This window comes from Camelus dromedarius, chromosome 1 (assembly GCF_036321535.1).
Source record: "Camelus dromedarius isolate mCamDro1 chromosome 1, mCamDro1.pat, whole genome shotgun sequence".
NCBI lineage: Eukaryota > Metazoa > Chordata > Mammalia > Artiodactyla > Camelidae > Camelus > Camelus dromedarius.
This window is the reverse complement of record NC_087436.1, coordinates 73,282,011-73,308,123: the sequence shown is the minus strand read 5'-3', so window position 1 is coordinate 73,308,123 and position 26,113 is coordinate 73,282,011. Positions and strand designations below refer to the sequence as shown.

Below are 26,113 nucleotides of genomic sequence, written 5' to 3'. Positions count from 1 at the left end.
ATGGTTTTTAGTATATTCACAGATATGTGCAAAAATCACTATAGTCAATCTTAGAACATTTTAATTATCTCAAAAAGAAATCCTGTACCTTTTAGATATCATCCCTTATCCCTGATCTTTCTTCCCAGACCTAAGCAACCACTACTCTACTTTCTGTCTCTGGATTTCCTTATTCTGGACTTTCATAAGAATGTAATCATACAGTAGGTGGTCTTTTGTGACTCCCTTGTTTTACTCAGCATGATATTTTCACGTTTCATCCATATTGCAGCATGTATCAATATTTTATTCCTTTTTCTTTGTTTTTGTTTTGGGGGGAGGTAAATAGGTTTATTTATTTACTTTTTTATTTAATGGAAGTGCTGAGCATGTGCTCTACCACTGAGCTATACCCTCCTTTCAATACTTCATTCATTTTTATGACCAAATAATATTCCATGGTATGGATGTACCACATTTTGTTTATCCCTTCATCTGCTGATGGACATTTGGGTTGTTTGCAGCTTTTGGCTACTATGAATAATGCTGCCATAAATATTCATGCACAAGTTTTTGTTTGGACATATGTCTTTTTTTCTCATGGGCATACATCCAGGAGTGGAATTGCTGGTTCACATGGTAACTCTATGTTTAATCGTTTGAAGCACTGCCAACCAGGTTGTTTTCCAAATGACTACATCACTTTATATTCCTATCTGCAGCGTGTGAGTCTCCCAATGTCTCCATATCTTCACCGATACTCGTTAGTATCTGTCTTTTTTGATTCCATCCTAGTGGTTGTGAAGTGGTATTTCATTGTGGTTTTGATTTGCATTTTCCTAATGACTAGTGGTGTTAAGCATCTTTTCATGTGCTTACTGGCTATTTGTGTATCTTCCTTGGAGAAATGTCTATTCAGATCCTTTGTCCATTTTAAAATTAGGATATTTGTCTTTTTTATTATTGAGTTGTAAGAGTTCTTTGTATATTCTAGATACAAGTCATTTATCAGATATATGATTTACGAATACTTTCTCCTATTCTGTGGGTTGACTTTTCACTGAATGGTGTTTTTTTGTTTTCTAGTTCTAATTATCACACTTAAATAAAGAGGGCCTAATGTTCTTTGTTTCATCTCTTTTTATGTATTTCTCTACCTTTGTAGTCTAGAGTCAAGCAGAGGCCTTTCCATCAAAAAGTACTTAATCATTTTTCTAACCCAGAAAACCCACAAAATAAACTTTGGAATAAAAAGTGGCTCATCCTAGGCTGGTGCTTTGCACAGGCCTTCCAGGCTGGGAAAGGACACAGTAGGGAAAAAAAGCCATTTCTCAGTATCCTTCACATTTTATCTTCACGACTTGAATACAAATTTGTTTGGAAATTCAGAGAAAATATTGAATCACTGGTATATTAAGTGATATTTGTCAAACTTCTGGATTGTTACCAGATTAGAATGGACAATCAGCACTTGATAGAATGAGCAATGACGAAAAGGAAATAACAGACCTTCAGGATAAAACCCCAGGATAAAGGAGTAACTCCAACAGCTCTGTTAAGAATATTTACCCCACTCAGCAATTTATAATGTAATTCAATAAACAGAGTTTGAGCACTGTGATATGAGAGGCTCAGTTGGCTGCTTTTGTGTAGGTAGTGGGTGGGGATGGAAGTGGGATGAACACGCAGGAAAGTCTGCCCGTGAGTCGACAGTTTATGATAAAGGAATTTAGAAGAGATGTAGGCAGCTGTAGAGGAGGGTAGAATGCTGTGAGGATGATAAAGGAGGCACAGCACGCGGAGTCATCGTGATGGGAGTCCTACTCAGGATAGAGAATCAGGAGAAAGCGCAGGCAATTCTTGAAAATCTTCAGCGTGTAGCTGAGTCTTGTGGTGGTGGTGGGATTTCTACTGACGGAAGTGGAGAGGGAGAGCACTGCCAGCATTTGTAGAATTTGGAGGAAAGGACTGTGGTTAGTTGGGCTGGATTCCAGGTGCCTGTACGGGGTGCTGGAGGTGAGGCTGGGGAGATGCTTGTAGCAGAACAAAAAGGGCTGTAAACCCCTGCCCATAATTACTGAGACCATGAGGAGCCACTGAATTGTTGAACAAGATGCATTTTGCAGCTGGAGGCAGGATGAGTGGAGAGAACCCGGATGCAGAGAAGACGTGAAGACTTCTTTAGGCACAGAATGTGACAGCAGGGTGAAATCAGACTTTGGTTTAAAGGACAGCGCTTGTGGAATGACAGGCTGCCAAAACCCAGTGGCAATGACTAGTTGGACTCCCTGGCTGAAGCTGCCACCCCACTTGATCCCACTTATCAGGGTCAAAACTAATTGGACGTATGAGGTCACGTGGGAGCTGTACAATCAGTGCCAGGGCTTTGGAAGTGCCAGTTGGTTGAGCACCAGTGGTGATGGAACAAAAGACTGCATGCAGCTGGCTGGGCTGAAATAGTCACCACCTGGGGTGGGGGTGGGGCGGAAGGTGGTGCTGAGGGGAGGCGAGGGGCCCTTGGCCATCTGAGCTGCTTACATGTCACATCACAGCTGCGGGAGTGAAAGTCGGCAGCTCCAGCAGACTGGATCTTTGCGAGAGAGCCACAGAGCAGAGCCTCAGCTTCTTCACCTGTAAAATGGCCAGTATTTTGAGGCTTCAATGAAAGAACTCAGGTGCAGCACTTGGCAGAGGGCCTGGAACATCGCCAACTATTACTGTTCCCTAGGGCTGCGCCCAGGACCGCCTGCCTGTGGAGCTTGGGAGGACTCTTCATTTCAGAGCCGTGTCCTTCCATCTCTGGAAGGTGTCGGGACACCTGGCTGTTTTGCATCTGAGGTTGTAGCACAGAAGCAGCCATGGGAGCTGATCTGACGCCCCTACTTCATGGCTCTGGGACAATGCTTTCATGCAAGTCACTTCATCACTTGTACAGCCTCCCCTTCTCTTCCACTATCTGGCCTGACTCTTACAAGCTCTTCTGCCCATTTCCTGGCATCTCCTTTCCTGCCATCAAGAAACTGCTGGCTCCTTGCTGAAGGCTCAGGGATCTGGCAGTCTAATCTGGGACCCAATCTGCTCTTGGTTGCTAATTAGAGAAGAAGAAAGTAGAAAACAAGACCACATCACATTTTGGAGAGACATGGAAAGTCTAGGGAGGCAGAAGAACAAGAACTAAGTTTGTTGGGGACTATTTGGGCTGCTTAAGTACCATGGTGCTAGCCAGAGTTCTTATTTCCTTCTCTTGCTCCCCTCCCTTCTACCTTCCATGAGCAAAGGAATAAGACAGACTTTGCCTTGCAGCAAACTCCAAGAGGGAGAAAGGCATGCACACAAATGACCCCAATGGGGAGGGATGCATATCCGAGAAGAGACCCAGATGATGTGATCTGTAAGTTCAGAACGGGGAGTGATAACTACTAATTGGAAGGATTTCAGAAGGCTTCAAGGAGGAGGTGGCAATGAACTGGGTTGTGAAGAATTTTTGATTTAAACGTTTGAAATAAAGGAGGAAGGCAACACACAACATTGTAAAATGATTATAAATCAATAAAAAATGTTAAAAAAAAAAAGGAGGAAGGCAACAGCTCAAAAAAGGTACAGAAAGGAATAAAATGGTGGTTGATAAAGGAATGAATCTTTACTTTGGTCAGATTTCTAAGAGTGTGGAGGGAACAGGGGGGCAGATTAGGGAGCAGTTTGGAAACTAGAGTGGGGATTGGGGACTTTAGTCCATAGCAATAGGGAGCTGGTACTGATATCAGAACTGTGTTTTAGGAAGATTAATCCATTGACATTGGGTAGAATGGATGGGTGAGGGCAAAGGAGCAGGGAGGTGGTTTGAAAGTATTGCAGTGGTCCAGGAAGAGCTATTGCTATGAGCTCAGTACTGTCAGAGGCATAAAGGGGAGTTAGAGATGAATGGGATGCATGCTGTGGAGTTAGAATTAGTAGAAACTGGTAACTGATTAACTATAGGACCTAAGCAGGAAAGAGGAATCAAGAAGGACTTTTCTGCCATTTCTCACTTGAACTTGTCTGACTCCACTTGTTCTTTAAGGATACTGGCCACTCTTGGATAAACAACTAATCTTCCAAGCATCCCCTTGTGTGGGCTTTGCCCTCCTCCCCTCATCCATCCCCACTCACCAGCTGTTCTGATGTTGGTGTGAAAATCCTTCTCATCATCGCCATATACAAAGAGGTATTCTGATTTTACAACAGGCCAGGGCTGGTTTTACTGTCACAGTTCCTGAGGCTTTTGCAAATCCAGGAAGGTTTTCACAATGCATTTGCTCTGAGGGGAAAGGATCAAGCTTTCATCAGTCTTAATGCTGGTACACAGATTCTTAGGTTGAGCATTTAAGAAGGGCAGAGCTTGCTTGGGGGTATTGCTAACAAAAGGCTTTGTGAGTGTGACGGTTTTTCTTTTGTTCACTAAATGTCTCCTTCAGAACCACAATCAATTAGGCCCGGGGCAGCAGCTGCTCATCTGAATGAGCTATCCTCCCAGTTCCCATTGGAGTGCCCCCATTTTCTCCTGCCATCTACCATCTAGGTCTTGTTTGAGTCCACTGAGTGACAGACAATATGCCAAACACCCTTCTTCCATTGAAATGTCTCTTGTCATTGATATTCTAAACATTTTCTTTCTCTTGTCCTCTCTCTGTCTCCCTTCCTCCCTCCTTTTCTCTCACAGATATGAAGATGTGTAAATGTATCTTTTCAAACATTTTTGGGGGGTTGCTTAAAACAAAGGTGCATTCCTCAGTCCACGTTGCAGCCATGGCTCTGTGGTCTTCTTCGCTGTGGAATACAAACTGAGGAGCCACCCCAATCTTTTTCTCATGGCAAAGGTAAGAAAAATGATGGATGGATCTAGGCAATGGCTTTCAAGTTTCTGCTCAAAGATGGCACAATCACTTCAAAAAAGATTTTTTTTTTAAACCACCTGTAACCTGGTCCCACAGACAATGCCACACAGTGTGTTTGTTCTTACAGCAGCAGCCCATTTCTTTATGTGTCAGCCTTTTCTAAGTTATACTGCAGTGGAAACCACCCCCACATCTTAGTGGACTGCAACAACCAAGCTCTCATTCTGGCTGCACTCCAGACCAGGATGCCAACTCGGGGCAAAGCCGGCTCTTGGCCTGTGACTCTGCAAGTATCTTCTTCATTCTGGCTTTCAGGCGGGAGGAAAAGCCCTTCTTGGAACAGAACTTCCTGTGCATGATGTGCCAGGGCACGTTTTTCTTTTCCTCCTGCCCTCTTTCCTTATGAGATCTCCATCCTGGAACACTGCTCTGTGCCAGCCCAGGATAATGGAAAAGGGTATTTCCCAAAGGTGAAAAGATTTAGTACCTCTGTTGGCGTGATGATGTTTTTAGTTTTGCTCTGAAAGTGAGTGATGTTAGTAGGACAGGGTTTTTCTCGTGGATATTTCGCTTTGAGTTTGGAAGCAGGAATTTCTTTCCTCTTCATCGTCTCTACCTCCAGTGTCTCTTCCTCAATTCCCCTCCCCTTTTCCTTTTGAGGGGAAAAAGAAGAATTCTAGGGGAAGGGAAGTGGGTTGAAGAGATGGAGGGGACAGTGAGGGGAGAAGAAGATGAGGGAGGGAGAGCAGAGAGGCTGGATTCTCCAGTGCTCTCCTCTGAGGGACTTGGGACCCAGGGGAATAACTAAAGAGCTCTTCCGCCCAGCCTTCGTGTGTGTGTGCGTGTGTTCGTGCGTGTGTGTGTGTGTTTGGTTATCTAATAGTATGGATTCTGTTTGGAAATGGTTGTATCTTACTACTTTTCCAGCACTTAAGGGCATAGGTACAAAACCCTAGTGTATTACACAGGTAAAAATAGGGCTGCTTACACTATTTACAATAGCCAAGATATGGAAACAACCTAAATGTCCATCAACAGATGACTGGATAAGAAGGTGTGGTGTGTATATATATATATATATATATATATATATACACACACACACACACATAATGGAATATTACTCAACCATAAAAAGAATGAAATAATGCCATTTGCAGCAACATGGATGGACCTAGACATTATCATATTAAATGAAGTAAGTCAGGTAAAGACAAAGATCATATGATATCACTTGTATGTGGAATCTAAAAAAAAATATATGAATTACATTTACAAATAACCAAAAATAGACTCACAGACATAGAAAACAAACTATGGTTACCAAAGGGGAAAGGATGGGAGAAGCATAAATTAGAAATTTGAGTTTAACAGATGCACATTGCTATATATAAAATAGATAAACAATAAGGTCCTACTGTATAGCACATGGAACTATATTCAATTTCTTGTAATAACATATAATGGAAAAGAATCTGTAAAAAAATGTGTATGTATATGTATAACTGAATCACTTTGCTGTACACCTGAGACTAACATTGCAAATCAACTACACTTCGATAAAAAATAAAATAAAATAAAATAAAAGTAAGGCTGCTTTGGGCAACTAACATTGCCAAATCAACTACAATTCAAAAAAAAATTAAAGAAAAAAGTAGGGCTGCTTTGGTGGGGGATGGAGGACACTGCCATCCCCCCACCCAAACGCTCTGCAGAATTCTGGGACTCTGAAAAATGTAGACTGACCATCTAAAGGATAAAGCCATAATCCTTTGGTCCAAGATCACAGAACCATCAAAAGTGACTTCTAGAAAGCAAATGCTAGGGTTCTTTTTGCTGTTGTTGCTGTTGTTGCTGTTGTTGTGGTGGCTGGAAAATGAGGTGCAGTGATAACGCCCTCCCTTGAAGACTTCCAGAAGGTGGAGGACATGTGCTCCAAGGCAAGGATGCTCTTCTATATAATTTATGCTTTGATAAAGATAAGTAATCTACAGTGGGAAGATTTTGTTGTCTTGGCCTCATCTAAAGGAACTCCAGCCACTGAAGGGGCCCAATAGACTTAGCTGGCTCGGAGAAGCCGCTGTCTGTAGAGGTGGTGGATTTGGAGAAGAAGTGGGAGATCAGTCAGGAAACTGGCTGGAGAGGAGAGAAACCGCTCTCCCCAGGCTGCTGAGCCTTCACGGCTGGTTTCCGCGAAGGGGACCAGAGCTGCTGGCTTCAGCCTTTTTTTCGGGACTCGTTGGCAGTGAGGAAGTGTCCTGTTTTCTTGTAAGTGGGTAGCTCTGGATCATGAACCCTGGACTTAGGAACTGTGTGGACTCGTACTCCCTCACCACACAGTGGCCTGTGACAAGGCGTGTGGTCTGGGAGACAGAACTGTGGCGAGGCAGCCCGGAGGGCTGAAGAACATATCTTTCTTCCTGCCAGCTGCCAACTTTGGGAAAGCAGGGCTTGTTCTTTCCCCGAGTCTCCTTCAGAGAAACGTGTATTTCGTGTTTGTGGGGGTGGGGGAAAGAGAACGTTCGTTTCTCTCTCTCAGGTCTGTGGAGATGTGTTAACTGGAGGGAGGAGGAGGCAGCAGCATCTTTTTATGAGGATTATTCTGGCAGCTCAGGGGCAGCACGGAATGAAGGGGATTTGCAGATTCACTGTTGGAAGGTGCAGACATCTATGCACGCTGTTCCCAGCTGAGAGAAAGCTAGGGCTGGCTGCTGCAAAGGTCAATGACAAATGTAAATGCATCTTTTTTCTTTAAAGATAATTTCCATAGACTTTTTTCACAAGTGTTGAGTGACTTTCTGTTTCTCAGGAAAAATAGTCATTCACATTTCTATTTCTCTCTCATGAGTTATAATTATGTTGTTATAAATATGGACACTTTAAAGAGATCCTGCTGAGGAAAAAATGGGCATTTTCTTCTTCTTGACAATGAAGAGAAAACAGGGGTGACTGATCCCACTTAGCAATGATTTCCAACAGCAGGCTTTGCATTTGAGGTGGGTAGGGGATTCTAAGTCTGCTTAGTCATAGTTTTGAGCTATTAAAAAATAAAGAGTAACTATAGAGTTAAGAAATTGAAAAAAAATGTCATAATTCAAATTGGTTATAATGATTTACAGGAAGAAGTTTTATGCAGTAGATTGGACACTTAAAAACAGAGAGAGAGGTTCCTCCCAATAAAATTGTATGGAAATGGCAAACTTGCAAGGCAGATCAAGGGGAGATGCTTTGGGTGAAGGGGGGCTGGGGGCTTAGAACCCATCTTGTTTGTCACCCTTCCTTGACTCTGGGGTGACCACTGAGGCACTTTTGTGGGGTCCCTGCAGCTCTGAGGATTCCAGCGTGAACATAGTGGTTTGGAGAGCAGGTTTTCTTTGCATCCCAAGCCCCTGGCATTTGGTGATAGCCTCCAGGTCCTGAGGAGTGACATGAGCCATTTGGTGTTTGGGCACAGCCAGCATGAGTGAGCCCTCCTGTCCAGCACATGGGGAGCCCCGGGTTTAGGCACAGACTGGGATCTCGGAGCTGGGTGTGGATGTGGAGTGGGACCTAGCCACAGCGGCAGTCATGGAGTGAAGGGGAATGAAGACAACATCCTGCTTGAAGGACCGTCCAAGGTCCACAGGAACTGTCCAATGTCCGAAGTCCACAGGGGGGTGGCAATGATTCAAGGACAGAGTCTGAAGTGAAGGGTCTGCCCCTGAAGTCAGGTAAGATTGGACTAGGGTCTGAGAGTGGGAACAGGAGGCAGAAGGTGGATTTGGGATCTAGGGAGAAAGACTTTATGGGGTCCTGTGGTCTTGCCTGTGGGCAGGGAGGTAGCTTCAAGGGCCCCGGGGGATTTGGAGGAGGCCCTGACTGTGGAGGGACGGGGGTTGAGCCGCCTTGTCCTACAGTCACTTGGGATCTTGAACACATTGTGAGCCAGCACCCCTGGATGCCTGTATCATGGGTCTGTGCCCCCCATCTTCCTCTATCTCACCGAGGATGGGGATCCGATCACAGATGGGCTTCAGAACTGACCTTTGACAAGGCGTCAAAGTAATTCCCCACTAAAACTTAGTATAGTTTAGCTCTACTGAATAGATCAAACAAAGGCATATGCTGTCCATTTGTATATCATAGATGCCTGTGTCACTGGGATTTTAGTCTTTTGGCAGTTTTCTTGTATTGTCCTGATGGGGCTGTGGGTGGCACCCAACTCATAGCCTAAAGTCGTGCGCACGCAAGGACTCTCCCAAAGCTGAGGGGCCGGGGGTGCCTGCTCTGCAGCGTGAATGTGGGCACTGTCCACCCTGGGCTGTGATTGGGAGGGTCATCACCCAGGACAGCCAGAGAGGGGAGAGATGGTTGAAGGGGGAGAAACAAAAGCTTACGAATGCTCATTTTCTTTCTACTTTGGATTTATGAATTGTTTCCTTTTGTAAATGTCCTTAAAAAGCAGGCTTCTCCACTGAGGTTCAACAAGACAGACTTCATGGCAGGTGGAAGCATTAGTCTCTGAAATGCAACCTGGTGCCACTGTGATGAGCTTAAACTTCTCTTAATGGTTTTTTAATGTATTATTATTGATTTAGAATTTCTTTTTTCTCTTTTTTTATTGAGGTATAGTCAGTTTATAATGTGTCAATTTCTAGTGTACAGCATAATGTTTCAGTCATACGTGTACATACATATATTCCTTTTCGTATTCTTTTTTGTTGTAGGTTACTACAAGATTCTGACTATAGTTCCCTGTGCTATACAGAAGAAACTTGCTGTTTATCTATTTTATATATAGTAGTTAGTACCTGCAAACCTTGAACTCCCAATTTATCTCTTCCCACCCCTCTCTTCCCCCGGTAACCGTAAGTTTGTTTTCTGTGTACGTGAGTCTGTTCATAGCAGCACTATTTATAATAGCCAAGACATGGAAGCAACCTCAATGTCGTAATGAGTTCTTTTGCCTTCCTGCTGCCTGTGGTTTACATGAAGCTGTAGAGAGAACCCTAAAAGCAGATGTCATTTTAACTTAAGACTAGAAAACACTAAATAGAATTTTAAATTTAAAGAGAAACTATACATCAGTTGGCAGATTAGAGGATGGAGGCTCAAAGCCCAGAGCCTGGTATTTCTTGTTTTTCAGGTCTGGGGTCACCTATAGTGGCTACCTGAGGCTTCTGGGACTATTTTTCCAGGGCTACTAGGAGGGCAGAGGAATATTTGAGTAAGGAACAGATTCCTTGGACATGGAACTGGCTTGGAGGTTTGGCTGGCCTCTGACAATTTGGAGTCACATTTCTAAGACCCAAGTGCTGTAGGAAAGCTTGAATAGAGGCCCCAAATGTCAGGGTCCCTCTGGAGTTGATTGACATAGATCTGGCTAGAGAGAACGTAGCATAATCTAAAATCAGTTAAATTCAGGAAACTCAGAAGATAACCCTCAGGAAATCTGGAATCCAGTTCAGACCGTGGGGCTACGAAGAGATTTGGAACAGAATGAATCAAATTCATGTGGCAAATTGGTGGCAGAGGCAGGTTTAGAGCTCCTGGCTCTTGACTGACTCCCAGCTCAGTGGTTTTTAATTTCTACAGTGCTACCCCTATCTCCAGCTGACTAATATGTGCCCCAAATTTGCTTCGTGGGAGCCAATCTCCCTTCCTTCCCTCCCTCCCTCTCGCTCTTCCTCTTTCCCCATCTTCCTTTTTTCTTTCCTTCTACCTTCAAACATTTGGTGCTCCCTGCATGCCTGGATCTGTCATTTTTGGAAAGATGAAAATGAGTAACACTCAGTTTTGCTGTCTTAAAATCGTAACTGTGTGAACATCTCCCTCACCCAATGATCATCATGGCCCTGGTGGGTAAATGACTGGTAGTGGCAAGGGATGGTTGGTCATTGGAAGGGGGGAGATAAGGGTGAGAGGGATGTGGGCAAAGGCCTGGGCAGCCACAGGTCAGAGGAGACAAGGCTGGAACCAAGATGGAGAGTGTCATGGCAGACACTGGGGACCCACGGCAGAACATTCTGCTGAGGGCTTAGTGCAGATTCAGAGAGCAGTGAAGAGCAAGTGAGGGCCACAGTCCGGAGCGAAGGATGCAGCTGGAGCTGATGGGCAGGACAGACTTGGGTCAGGGTCAAGTCTGCAGCAGCCGCAGTAGTCCCTGAGCCAGAGCTGCTGTGTTGAAGAAAAACCGGCCTCATGAAAGGTTTGTATTCTCACCTGTGGCTCAGTCAGACACAGGGCCTGAATCTTCTGGGTGGAGTCCTGCGGAGAAAAACAGACAACTCATGCAGTCTGCCTCCAAGCTTTCCCTGTTGTCATGGCTACTGACTTACTAAGGAGAAGATGTAGATGGGGTCCCAGGAAACGCATCAGTCTTGAAAAGTTGCTTTTGCCTTCTCCCCTCCACCCTGCCTCCACCCCCGCCCTGACTGCACAAGGCAAAGAGAAATCTCTTCAGAGGCATTTTATCAGAGGAGTAATTTCAGTCCACTTACACAGGGCGACAGAAGAGCAAATGCATAGCATGGTGACATGCCCGCAATTTGAGAGCTTTGTTAAGGGAAAAAAATATTCTACAGTGTCCTCCTTAGTAAACAGAAATGTGTACTGGTGGATGTGGTGATGAAAAAATGCCCATCAGAGGAGAGCACTGAAAAAAGGCATTTTCTTAGAAAAGGCATCTCCTTAGGTGTGTAATCATTATTCAAGAAAAAGAAGAAGGGAGAAGTATGACCCCCCAAGTTTTCGGCTGAAGTAACTGGGTAGATGGTTGTGCTGTCCCTTAGGGAGGAACAATTAAATCAGTTTGATATTATAGAAATAAAAGGACTAATTGGTGTCTTCAGTGGTTTTAGAAAATCTCCAACGTTTGTTTAGGGGTTGGGTAGACTCATTTTCCAATTTGACCTCCTTCCGCAGCTGCAGGCACCCTCATCTCCATCAATAAGAAACAGCAAAAGAATATGAAAACAAATACATGTGTGTTTATGTATGATTGAAGCACCAGAAGTTGACACACTGTAACTGACTATACTTCAATGAAAAAAGAAATAGCAGCTCTCTGGTTCTGTGAGGAGACCTACTGGCTCCCACACAAAATTCATCATACTGATCACAGATGGGGACCCTGCCCTCTAGTTGTGTCCTCAAGTCATGTGGCCAGACAGACAAAATCAGATAAAGAAGAAAAGACTTGCTGGGGAGTTGCATGGTTAGATCAGGTAAGGGCAGGGGGAATTTTCTCTTCCCCTTAGAGTTGACCTATGTGCCTGCCATTTACCTGTTTTCCTCAGATCCAATTCCCGTCCTTCTCTTGCTCTGCTCTGCATCACAGGGAATTATATTTCCAGATAGGTTTGGCCCATGGGAAGAACTGATAGAAGATCGTAGGGCAAGAAGAGAGGAGAAGTCAGTGATTTCTTCTCTTGTTCTGTCCTGAGTGAGGCTTATCTCCCATGAAACAGTTTCCTTCGTGATGTCCAGCTTCCGTACGGCAGCCCCCACCCTGGCCCTAAGTCTTCCAGTGGCCTATGCTTCTGGGCTCTGATGATGCCACTTCCTTGTACGATTTCTCCTGCCCCAGGGTGGTAGTGGATTCCATTTCTTCTTTGCTTTCTGGGTTCTTCTGTCACCTATTTAATCAATCCCCTGGATTTAATTTCCTCTATTTTTAAGATCCAGAGTGGTTCCTTAAGAGGAAACTGATGGTATATATTTTGTCTGATGGTTCCTGAAAACCTAGAAGTTAAACCATCAGCCTTTGAAACTCTGTATTTTCTGGTTCTTCTCTAGCCCTCTGACTTCATCGCCTATAACTTTCCTTCTTGCTCTCCCCTTGTCTGCCCATTAATTGTCTTTTTGTTCTATGACCAAACTCATTCCCTGCTCAGGGCATTTGCATCATTGTCTTCTCTGCCTTAGAAAGTTCTACTCAGATCTACACCAAAGTTCTCATTCTTAAATCAACTGAGTGTCTAGCTTTCCAGGTCTAACTCTGAACATCTCCACTGGATTGGATAATCAAGACTTCCCCAAATTAGCTTCTTTGCACATCCTGTTTCCAAAAAGCAAACCCACAAGCACTTATTTTTTGGAGAATCTACTAGGTGTATTTGAGAATTCTGTTTAGTTTTATGGCTCTTTGGTAGCACAGACCTTTGAAGTTTACACATCAGAAGGAACTGTCAGATTTCATGCATTAACTGACCTTGCTCAGCAGTTGAGAAGAAAAAAAAATTCTATTTTGTTTTTAGCTTATAATATTTTCTGGATGTGTTGTGAAATGTCTTTGTTTTGGTTAAAATGCCTTTGGTTGGAGAACAGTAAAAACCTTTGACAAAGCTTTTTTTAAAAAATAAGTTGAGAAAGCTGTGATAAGAGGAGACCAGAAAGGCTCTTCTGATAAAGCATATTTTGCCCAAGGGTCTACTGTTAGATTTGCGAATGTCTGGAATAAGTCATGCATGTAAAATGCAACTGCCCTTTGGAGAAATCCTATCATTCCTTGCTGTGCTGTTGTAAATAGTACAATTAACTTTCTTTTTGGCTTCTGGGTAGATCAAATTCTGAGGACACTAAGAGTTTAGAGGGAGTGGTAAAGGGAAGTAGGGTTGATTTTCCAGGAAGAGGGGTTTGTCCAAAGAAGCCTGACCAGGGCCTGTTGGAGTGTGTGTGCACGTGAGCACGTGTGTGTGTGTATGTGTATGTGTATGTGTATGTGTATGTGTATGTGTTTGCATGCTCTTTGAGGGAGCGGGTGCCAGAAAGGGTGGTGGGCAGAAATCACGGCATTCCTTTCACCATTTTGCCCATGTCTGTCTCTAGAGGATGGTGTCCTCTCTAGAGGACTGAACATTCTGGTCCTTGGAGGATATGTTTTATTTTATTGCCTCTTGTCCTTCTACACTAGACAGAAAGTCCTCTTTGGCAGTCCTTAACTTTGATAAAGAGAAGAACAACTTCCTGGAATGAATAGAATTAGGGTTTCTCACCTTGTTTACACATTCCTATGAACATTTATGTACATTAATACAGTAATTTCCTCAAGTGGTTGAGTGTTAATGAATCATTAATAATAAATATTCAAATCTCATTCCTGAGTTTACAGGTGTTGGTGGGAAGAGTCAAGGGCTAACCTAGTTGTCTAGGAAAAAAATCCTGATTCTGGTATATTTGATATGCATAAATAAACATTTGTGTACTGTCTTCCATCTTGGGAAATCAAGATGCTATGCTGTCAGCAAACACCAGACAAGATGGCTATCTCAATATCCAGCTTGCTTACGCTGGGGAAGAAACAGCTGTTCATAAAGCAATTTATATGCAACAGGTGCAACGTGGCTCTAACTAATGGACGTGAAAGGTACAGTGGAGATAATCTGTAGAATGCCGTTCTGCCATTGCCTCCTGGACCACCCAAGATTTCTAAAGAAAAATGCCATTTATAAATCATTGAAATTTTTTTTTTACCTGCTTAATGGCTGTTTGCTTCATTTCCTGGACCTAGGCAATGATTTACGGCCAGCCAGCGATCAAGACTGTATTTTTATTTTTCTTACCCCTTGTGTAATAACTGGATGGAGAATGGAGAAGAGGCTTATACATTTTTGGTATTTATCCTCCTTGTTGAATTAATGCATTTCATATAATTGTTTATTTTTGATATACTGGAGTTTAGGAGACTCATTATAGTGATTAAAGAGGGATGACAAATGGCAGTTTAGCCGTATAGCTGACAAATACCCTGTGACGTGAGGTAACCAGCACAAGTACAAAATGCCAACATGCCAAGAATGGTGGAATAAAGGATATGTTAAGCCTGCATCCTTGGTATTGTTGAACCACTGCACTGACCTGGACTATATTTTTCCAGATTTCATATTGTGGTCATTAAATGTCTATTGCTTACACTTTGCTGGTTGAGGTTGTTCCTTTCAGCCAAAGGCATTCTTAGCTGATCTGGTATCTCAGACTGAGTTCCTTACTTCCCACCTGCTCTCCTGTTCTGCTCCTCTTCTATTCCCTTAGTTAATGGCATGCACCAGTCGCCCAAGTCAGAATCTTGGGGATCTTCCTCAACTCCTTTCTCTTATTCACCTACTTCCTTGAATATAGGGATTATTTCTTGCTCATCCTTTTTCTCTCTCATCCCTAGTACGATTCCTGGTACACAGAAGTCACTCAAAGTTATGTGTGTTGAAATAAATTAAATAAGGTTGACTAGAATTTAATGTCATGGATTTGTACACAGATACCGAGTAAAGTGAAGAGGAAAAGCTTGGGAGATACTTTATTTAATAGGCTATGGTGAGTTTTGTTAAACCAGCCTTGCCCCTTATCATAGGATATTTTTCTAATGACTAAACTTCTTTTGCCCCTTTGATTATGTTTTTCACCTACGACAATGTTGGATGAGCACTGTCGTATTTTCCTTCTTGGACCCTTGTTTTAAATTTGTCCATGTTGAAATTCCTCTCCCATGACATTTTTGCTCCATCAATCAATACTATTGATTGTTACAGTTAGTGTTGCTTTTCCTACCTTTATCCTGACAGACATTCTGCGTCTGTATGAGGGCTTCTGCTGATGTCTGCTCTCTTCTCTTACACTGGTGGATTGTATTAATCCTATTTTCAGAATCTTGGGTAACTATTCTGTCTTTCTATATACAGGGTGAGGATAGAATGACAAGTGAAGGGGTTCACAATCTGGTGGGGAATTGGAGAGAATACCAGATTTGAAGTGGAAAAAAAAAAAAACCCTTGGGGTTTGTGTAGCAGCAGTTCCTATATGTATGATTTTAATGTCAACAAATCCATCAGTTTTGTTTTCTTACATTTCAATGGGAAGCCGAGTTACAACTATTCCATTCACCTCACAAGACTGTTGTGAGAATCAAGAGTGCTGCACGTGTAAGGCTAATGCCATGTGTGTATTCTAGGGTGTGATGACTTGTACTTGAACCACAAAGACTGAGCAAGTTTGGTTATTATAGAAGGGGAGACAATGGGTTCCCCAATGGGAGAAAGGTTGGGCAAACAAGAAATAAACTTCCCAAAGAGCTGGCTTATAGAACCCAGGCATATTGTGAGATTTCTCATGCTTGAGAAAAGTTGCCAGTTTACTATTTTCTATATGATGTAGGAGAAGTTACTGGAAGAAGGGATGGGAGGACAAATTGTTTCCAGGGATATAAAAACCCTTGATAGAGATCCAAGTCCTGTTTAACTTTTCCCAGGATGGCCACACTTAGCTCCGAACCTCAGACTCCAAGGAGGGCTCCAAGCCAGACCTCAGGTAGAGTAATTAGAACTGAAGTGGGACCCTTGCCTAACTTTCTCATGTAACAATGAAGAAACTGAGATTCAATGAAGGGAAATGATTTGCTTTAGATCATTGGGCTAATCACTGTATGATCAGGACCTGGAACCCAGGTCTCTACGCTGCTATGCTGAGAGATCCAACCATGTTACCATCATTTGTAATGTGTTTCCAAGTAATTCATTACAGGTAAGCATTCAAACACCAAGATTTTTGAAGGATTTACTTTTTTGTTTAAAAAAATGAGAGAAAATTCAAGGTTATCCCTAGTCATGCTTATATTCCTTACTTATAATCCATCATTTCTTGAAGAAGAGAGAAAGTGGCAGGGATCTCCACCTTGGATACATCCATGAGTCTTTTGCACATATGAGCATCAGTTGTGTCCCAACAAAAAAAGTTTAAATACCACAATGTCAGATCATATGATACACATGAGAGCCTCTGAGCAGCTGCCTTTCTGTGATTTCTCTTTCCTTTAAAGGAAAAAATGTGACTTGATTTTCACTAGACACATTGTTGGATGGACGAGGACACTATGCCCCTCAATACCCACCACTCAAGAAGCATCAGCTAATTTTTCATCTCCCTTCTTTAGATTTGGAGCCTCAGATATCATTAGGTATTTTTGCTACAAACTTCTGCATACTTGTTTATTAATTTAATTCATACTTTCATCTATCAGCAAATATTTAGAGTGCCTGTATGTGTTGGACACCAAAAAGGGTAGATTACCAAAGAAAGAGATAATTTGCTGATGTTTATACTTCTATACATTTAGGTTCCAAAAGTGAGTAAAAATGATTTTTTAGAAAAGAGCCCTGGAACAGTATTAAGACTCTGATGCGCTATTTTCTTGATGAGCCTTCTTTGACCAGCTGTGCTGCAGGTCACGTTAGAACATACAGTGAAGTAGTGTGCATTTTAGTGCACATTCAATGACTTTTTTATTTATTTTTTGGAGGGGAGGTAATTAGGTTTATATATATATAATAAAATATATATATAATATATTTTAATATATTTTATAATATAATATAAATATTATATTATAAATTATATTATATTATATTTTATAATATAATATAAAATAAATATATATATATATTTAATGGAAGTACTGGGAATTGAACACAGGACCTCGTGCATGCTAAGCATGCACTCTACCACTGAGCTATCCCCTCCCCCTCTTTAATGACTATTGATAACGATGGTGATGATGATGATGACAGTGATCTCAGGGACAAGGATAAAGTGATCATGGAGCCTTGCAGTTTGTGGTAAACAATGGCAATTACATAGCAACTTCTGTTGTTGTTGTCCTCTAGGCAAGTGCCTGAAAACATTAATTAACTGGAGAGACTGCTGCAAAGTCTCTTGGTAAGAGGCAGCTCTTAATCCAGACAAACAGTAGAAATCGGTAGTAGCTGGATGTCTGGAATAAACCATAAATTGCATGAATTACAGTGTTTTATGGTAATGACCAATCTCCAGATCTCTTTGGAGGGTTTCAGGGTGAGGTCAATGTGGTAGTGAGAACTGGGCAGGGTCAGCGTGGACTCTAGAGTTTGATTCAGCAGCCACTGAGCTGCATCTTTGATGAATCACCATGGCGTTGGATCCCAGTGGTCCCACGGCTTTTGCTGTTGTTAGATCATGGGTAATTGATAACAGGACTATGAGTCAAGTACAAAGGAGGAATATCTGCTGTAATAGTGTTACCGAAGAACCTGGATCTGTTGCAAAAACTGGGGCTTGTCTGTTCCCATCTCACATAAATTATTTGTTGGAGGGATGGATGAATGCTTGCTTCTCAGATTACTAGGGAGGTAGAATCCTTGGCCAGCCTAACAGACTCAGATTTTATCCACAAATGTATAAAATCTTATGTAATGTGTTCTGATATGGCATATTAGCTAAGCCCATTTTCTTTATATTCTAAATTATTTCACACAGGGGGCTAATTTAAATCATATACCAAGCAAAACAAGGTCACTTGATATGAATCTGTCCTCCCAAGTCTTGGGCGAGAATCTGCCCCCCCAGATTTGGGCCTTTGGAATATTTCTTTTAAACTAAGACTTGAATGAAGACATGAAACATTACCAATATTGTTTTGTTACTTGCTACATCTTTCTTCCTTGGGGGCAGCCAGGGCTAGTGAAAGTCAGGGAGAGAGACTGAAAAAGCTGGAAATGATCTTTTTTTTTGGAGGTGAGGGAAGATATGGGCTGAAGTCTGTATTGACATGGAGTCAACTCACTGGGCTGAGAAGATGACGTAAAGGGGTCCAGGCATCTGTCAGTAGGGGAGGGAAGAAGAGTGACTACACATACATTATAACATACACATACATTATAACATGATCCCCTTTTTTCCCAGGAAAAAAAAATTTTTTTTCAGTGATGCTACGTATTCCCACGGCTCAGGTGCCCAGACCTCACCCCATCAGCTTCAACAAGTTGCCTGGAGAAGGCAGCAAATCTTCACAAACACCCATTAAGGAGGGGAGTTTTTACTACTTTTCAGAGATGGTAATAATAGATAAGAGACTTTACAAGTAGTTTGCACAAGTGTTGATGTCATTTAATCCTCCAAACACACCTGTGAAGCAGGTTGCTTCACTAGCTTCGTTTTACACATGGGGAAACTGAAGCTCAGAGATGTTATGTCAGTTGCTGGAATTTTCACAGGCACCTCAAACAGTCTTCCCTGACAGCCTGTCATGCTGATTCTTTGTTGATCCAAATGGGGAAATGAGGCTCAGAGAGGTTCAGTGAATTGCTCAAGATCATATAGTAATTTGCAGAATTAGGATCAAATTTAGGTCAAATATTTCTAAGTTTAATGCAGCATGTTCTTATTTCTCATCCTTACAAACTTGAAGGATATGACTTAGCAAAGTGGTGTCAATAGTGGCATACTCATTATTTGAAACAGCCCCCTAAGTCTGATATCTTTTTCAACCCATATTCCCTAGAAAATAGAAAACGAGGCAAAGCTTATATGCTAAAATTTTTTTGGGAAGTGTAATTGAAAAATACTAAGCGGAAAAAAGGGACATGAAGCATGGAGGGAAGGGAGGCAGATATAGGGTAGTGATGACCTGTTTGACCACAGCTTCATGAGAAAACACAGCCAAGTACTCATTTATGAGGTAGACTTCCAGCCAAACCATAAAGGACATAGCACCTCAGAGCAAGGAAGGGAGAAGAATTTTTCTTTCTTTTTAAAAATTTTTAATTTTTATATTTTTACTGAAGTATAGTTGATTTATGGAGTTGTGTTAGTTCTGGTGTACAGTGTAGTAATGCAGTCATACATATACATTCTTTTTTATATTCTTTATCATTGTAGGTTATTACAAGATACTGAATATAGTTCCCTCTCCAACAAGGAGGACCTTGTTTTATATCTATTTTATACATTACTATATATTTGCAGTGTGTACCTGCAAATCTCAGGCTCCTGATTTATCCCTCCACCCCTCCTTTCCCCGCTGGTAACCATAAGTTTGTTTTCTATGTCTGTGAGTCTGTTTCTAAGTTTTGTAACTAAGTTCATTTGTGTCATTTTTTAAGATTCTACATATAAGTGATATCATGTGAAGTTTTTCTTTGTCTTACTTACTTCATTTAGTATGATAATTTCCAGGTCCATCTATGTTGCTACAAATGACGTTATTTTATTCTTTTTTATGGCTGTGTAGTATTTCATTGGATATATTTCCCACATCTTTATCTAGTCATCTGTCGATGGACATTTAGGTTGCTTCCATGTCTTGGCTGTTGCAAATAGTGCTCCTATGAACACTGGGGTGCATGTGTCTTTTAGAATTGGCTTTCTCCAGATACATGCCCAGGAGTGGGATTGCTAGATCATACAGTCAGTATTTTTTTAGTTTTTAAAGGAATCTCCATACTGTTTTCCATAATGGCTGCACCAAATTACATTTCCAACAACATTACATTCCCTTTTCTCCACGCCCTCTCCAGCATTCATCATCTGTGGACTTTCTAATGATGGCCATTCTGACTTGTGTGAGGTGATACCTCATTGTAGTTTTAATTTGCATTTCCCTGATAATTAGTGATACTGAGCATCTTTTCATTTCATTCTTCTTTGGATTATTGTGTTTATAACTGGCTTGCTCTTCTGAACCTACTGTCATCATTGTGTATGACATTACTATAAATTATTGGAAAAGTCTAGGACCCTTTACTGGTGACCATTTTTAAAGTATTGGTGCTTTATTTTAGACCTATGTTGTCATAAAAAATTAGCATATACATTTCATTTGGAAGAAACATGTTTGCATGCCAATACAAATAAAAAAGGGGAGAGAGGACTGGGATAGAGAGAAGGTGAAAGAGACATTTTGCAGTTTATTAAGATATGATAACATCCCTTATGCTCTTAGTCTTGGAAGAGCGGGGTGGTAGAGTGCATTGCTGGGGAAAAGTCTCATTTTAGCAGATCCAGGTGATGTGCAGGCAAATCTTTACTGCAGGCTGAAGTCAGTGGCCATCCAAGTTAAGATCCTCCTTGGGATGGGAAACTGTGAATGGTTCATTTACTTTGTTCAACTCATCCCACTTCATCCTGAATGTGTATGGTGCTCCTTCACTAGTATGACATGGTCCTTAATCTGCCACCTCTCCTCATCCAGTCCAGGAAAGAACATCTTCCTTGTGGGTTCCTTGTCTTCAACTTGGTCCACCTGGTTTCTCCAAAGCCTTCCTCCCCTGACCCCAGCTTTAATCTCCAACCCTCTACTCTATTTTTGGCCTTAAAGATCAGTCATTCAGCTGCATTTAATTTTACCCAGTATGAAGAGGATGACTGGAAATGCCACTCATTGGTCCATCCTCAAGTATCTATACTATCTTTGGACCTTTAATAATCTCAACATGGTTCCTGGGTATTTTTATAGAGAGACAATATAGTGTAATGGTTACATTGATGAGCCCTGGAATCAGATTGCCTGGGTCCAAATCCCAGCTCTGCCATTTAGCTGTGTGACCTGGGGCAAGTCTTTGACCTCCATTCCCCGGTTTTCTCTTCTACAAAATGAAGAAAATAAATACACCTATGATGTAGGATTTTGTGAGGATTAATAAATTAACGTGCACAGACTACTTAGAAGAGTGCGTGGCACATCCTAAGTGACTTATAAGTGTTTGCTATCATCTCCCCCCCGCTACTTCTCCTTCTCCTTCTTCAAGTGAATATGAATCTTCTCTTTTTCCAATTGCATTTCAAAAGATCATCTTCTGCTATCCCATATAGGGTGAAGCCAGGCCTTAGAAAGAGGGTGGATATATACTATGCTCAATCTGGGAGGAGAGGTTAGAAAACAAATCCTACTAATAGAAAAAGCATTGGCAAGTCAATATATAAAATAATAGGAGAGATTATAACACTTTGTTAGGCCCTGGAATGTGAAGACATTAATTTACTTAAAAGCACTAATGAATCTAGACAGTCAAGGGTGGAATTATAAATGATTTATTCTGGTAAGCTTGATCATGTGTGTATTAATCATTTGAATACTTACTGATTTATACATTTGGAGAAAGGAAAGCTGGGAGGTCCTGGAACACTGTTAGAGTCTTCTCCAACTTTTATCACTATATATTGTTTCTATTGTCAAATGGAAGAAAAAAGTCAAGTTACTCTTTTATTTTTGAAGATGATGTGATTGGTATGTGGCAATGTTTGGCTTAGTACACTGTGAAGATGTTTATGATGAGTTAAAAAATCAGGAGATAAAATTTCCTTTCACTTTATGCATTTAAAACACAGCTAGAGTTTTATTTTGTAGTTTTATTTAAAGAGAAATTAAAATTCAAGAATAAGCTCCACATGTTGCCGTAGATGGTAAAATCTGAGGATCAGTTAGCTGAATTTGATGGCTTGTTACTACATGCATTCAGATGTTCTCCCACAAACACACAATTACTGAGAGCGAAAGAATTAATTTCTTTCTAAAAGGCTTCTTTTCAAATAAAGTTTTGAATTTCAAAAGGAAAGAGAAAGCAAAGCCATTTCTTGTAGCACTGGCACTTAATAAGTACTTACGTATTAGATGTTTAAATTGAAATGAAGACATATGAGCTTAATGTTGTAGATTGTTTATGTAAATGACTGCAATTCTTCTTCCCTGTATGTACGCCGTTTTGCAAAGTGACTCTGGGTTCTCCCATCAGAAAGTGGAGTCTGTTTCCCCACTCTTTGAATATGAACTTGTCTTCTGATTTGTTTCAATAAAATACAGTGGTCGTGATGCTGTTCTAGCTCCAAGCCTAGACCTTAAGAAGCCTTCCTCATTTTAGTCTCTTTGGACCCCTCTAACCACCATGTGAAAATCTATGCTAGCCTGGCGGGGAATAAGAGGCTTACTAAATGCCACATAGACCAGTGGCCATGGTGACAGGTAACCAGTCACCAGGCATGTCAAAGGGACCATCCCAGATCAGGCAACCTGCAGAAGCAGAATTACCTAAATTTGATCTGCAGCGGTTTGCAGCTTCAAGAGCAAGTCTGGTAAATATCAGAAGAACCACCCTGCTGAGCCCACACCAAATTTTCTACCTACAGAATAGTGTGATAAGTAAATGGTAGTTAGAATCAGGGTTGGAGCAAGAGCTAACATTTACTGAGCACTTACTATGTGCTAGGAACCATTCTACTTGCTTTAAGGTTGGTTATTGGCTTCCTTCATCCTCATAACAACCCTGTGATGGGTTACAGATGAAGGAAGTAGCCTGAGGCTATCTGTTGGTCACAGTCAGAAGTAACATCTTGGCAAGACTTATTAGCCTGCCCTCCTTCCCCCTCCCCGCTGATAATGGGGCAAAGGGCAAGCCGGCTGAAGCCATGTCTATTTACATACCTCACTGAAGTTTCTCTAAAGTGCGGTTGACAAACTTTTCCTGTAAAGGGCCAGGTAGTAAATACTTAGGTTTTATGAGCTGTCTCTGCCACATCTACCCAACTCTGCCTTTGCAGTGTGAGCACAGCCATACAGTATGTACACAAATGAGCCGGGGGTTCCAATAAAATAGCTGGGGGGCTGGATTTGGCCTGTGGGTCATAGTGTGTTGATGCCTCCTCCCAGAAATTAAGCTGTAATGACACGAGGCATCCACTGAATGTACTGCATGAGCTTATCTCCCACACGTCTAGTGTGTTCCTAGCTTTGTATCATCCTTGGGAGAACTGAGAAAATAATCACACAGGTCGTTTTCAGTAAGCCTTAATTCTCCAGCAGAACCCCAGGAGAAAGGCAGCATGGTTGCTGGTTTCATCTCACATCTGGTTCTTTTTGTGGCTGTGGGGTGACTGCTATAGCAATGGCTATTATTTTCCATTTTTGCTTCCAGTGGGAGGAAGAGATCCAGTCTGAGGAAAGTGAGGAGGGATTTTTGCAGAGGCCCAGCAGGTTTCTCCTGGCGTCTCAGCTGAAATGTGTCATCTACTCATTTTGGAGGTGAGCCCTAGTAAGGGGAAGGGATCGCTCTGATTGGCTGGAACTATTTGGGTCTGGCCCATGGAGCTGCAGTTGGATCAAGTTACTTAATTGCTAACTGGTACCATTTCTAATTTGCCTTCTCACTTGATTTACAGTTTTTTTGTAGCTCAAAAATAACTTTTCCTTAAACTTGAGCATATTGCTCCATTGTTTTCTTGCCTCCAGTAGTGTGGATATGAAGTGTTATGTTAATCTAATTTTTGTTGCTTTAAAGTGTAATCTTTAAAGAAGCCTTTGTTTTTGTTGTCAAATTTTGTCACAGTTTGACTAGGAGTTGGTGTTTTTTCATTTATCTTGCCTAGTACTCAATGGATTCTTTCTACATATAGATTTATGTCATTCTTTGACTCAGGGAAATATTCTGCCATTTTTTATTTTTAAAAAATTTTTGTATTCCCTAATTCTGTCTCTCCTCACCTTTTAGAACTTCTACGACATGGGTATTAGGCCTTCTCTTCTCTTTCCTCCTTGTCTTTAATTGCCATGCTGGGTTTAATTGTGTTCCCCAAATTCATATGTTAAAGTCCCAACCTCCATAACTCAGAATGTGACCTTATTTGCAAATAGGGTTGTTGCAGGTGTAATTAACTAAGATGAGGTCATACTGGACCCTAATCCAATATGACTACTGTTCTTGTAAAAAGGGGAAATCTGGATACAAATACACCCACAGGGAGAACGCCATGTGAACGTGAAAGCAGAGATGGAGATGATGCAGCTATAAGCCAAGGAAGACCAAAGGCTGCAAGTAAACCAGCAGAGATGGGGAGAGGCATAGAAGTGGCTCTTCCTCAGAGCCCCCAAAAGGAACTAACCTTGTCAACACTTTGATCTTGGACTGCTAGCCTCCAGAAGTGAGACAATAAATGTTTGTTGTTTGAGCCACCCAATCTATGGTACTTTATGACTATACCCGAGGAAAGTAAATCAACTGTGTTGATAACCTGCATTTCTTTTGCTGTTTTGCTGTGACCCAGAAGAATTCCTCATTTTGCTCTCAGAGCTCATTAATTTGTTCTACAGCAATGTCCATTCAGTTTGTTATTTGGCCACTTATATTTTCATTTTCAAGATCTATAATCAGTTCATTTTCATAACGGCCTATTCTTATCTCATGGATACAGGAAACAATTTTTTTCAAAACCTTTTTTCCTTTGAGATGTATTAGATAGGATGGTATTCAGTTTCAAGTAACAGAAACCACAATAAACTGTAACTTAAACAAGTAATAGGTTTATTTTTCTCATAAATTAAAATGTCCATAAATGAGCATCAAGAGCTGTCATCCAGGGACCAGGCTCCTTCCATCTTTTATCCTACTGTTCTGAGTATGTGGACTTCATTCTTATGAATGTAAGATGGCTCTTGTACCTCACAGCATTGGGTATGCATTCTTGACCAGAAGAAAGAAAGACAGAATAAAAAGGAAGGATTGGTGTCTGTATTAGTATAAAAAAGCATGACAAAAGTCCAAAGTTATAGTGACTTAAAGACAAAGCTTACCTCTTATATTAATGATATAATGGTAGGTGGTCCAGAGCTGACATTCCACCCCATGGTGTCAGGGACCTAGGTTTCTTTAATCTTTTTTGTTCTCCCATCCAAAATATGTGGTTTTAAAATGTGATCCAACATGGCTGCTCAAGATCCAGCCATCATCTTTTTATTCCATCTACCAAGAAATTGGGCAAGTGAGGAGGACATGAACTTATATTCTACTGGCCAGAGCTTAGAGTCTCTTCTCCCCTAAGGCTGTCATGGGCTTGGCTAAAATTAGGGGTTCTAAAATGAATAAAGAAGAGAAGAGTGAATATTAGGAGACAACTGATCAGCTCTGTTACAATTAGTAAAGCAAAACTTACCCAGAAATATCCAGCAGGCTTCTATTTCATGGGACAGATCTATGTTCTCTGACATGGTTGAGAGGTAGAGTTCTGTAAAATCATGCATTCATTCAATCATCATCAATTAAGATTCTGGTAGTAAGGAAGAAATGGAGAATGGATATTGGGCAGGCCAACTAGCAAGTCAGTCACACTTGTGTATAAGTTTTTCAATTTATGCCATAATACTTCTTTCATGGTATTTGGTTTACTTAAATTATAAGTGTTTCTTGGTTATATGACCCCTCGTCTTATAGTTGGTGTGCTAATTTATGAACATGAGAGTTCCTATCAGCATTCCTCTGAATGTTGCATCTATTTACCACAGACTGCCTCCAGGGATTTCAGGAGGGTAGGAGGAGTCCCTGCAAGGCAGAGTAGCCTGGTCTTCTGAGTGTGGAGACTTCGCCCTCCAGGCTGGTTCCTTGCCGAGAGCCCACATTCACTGCCCTACCTGAGGACTAATGACTTCACTAGCTCACTACCTGCCCATAGGGAGAATGGCTGACCTCCTGAATGGACCTTTGGTGGAACCTTGA

The 26,113-nt window shown here is 41.6% G+C and overlaps 1 protein-coding gene across 2 annotated transcripts in view; it reads left to right on the top strand.

Moving 5' to 3' along the window:
• RCHY1 (ring finger and CHY zinc finger domain containing 1) overlaps window positions 1-24,993 on the top strand; it is a 90,705-nt gene extending 65,712 nt beyond the window's left edge. Inside the window, exons 8-9 of one of the 2 annotated variants that reach the window (XM_064485438.1) lie at window positions 23,543-23,649; window positions 24,365-24,993. In XM_064485438.1, coding sequence (XP_064341508.1) covers window positions 23,543-23,624 — 82 coding nt within the window. In that variant the 3' untranslated portion in view covers window positions 23,625-23,649; window positions 24,365-24,993. Of the gene's footprint in view, window positions 1-23,542; window positions 23,650-24,335 lie in introns of both variants that reach the window. The other variant, XM_064485434.1, reaches the window with a different exon arrangement.
• Window positions 24,994-26,113: the final 1,120 nt, after the last annotated feature.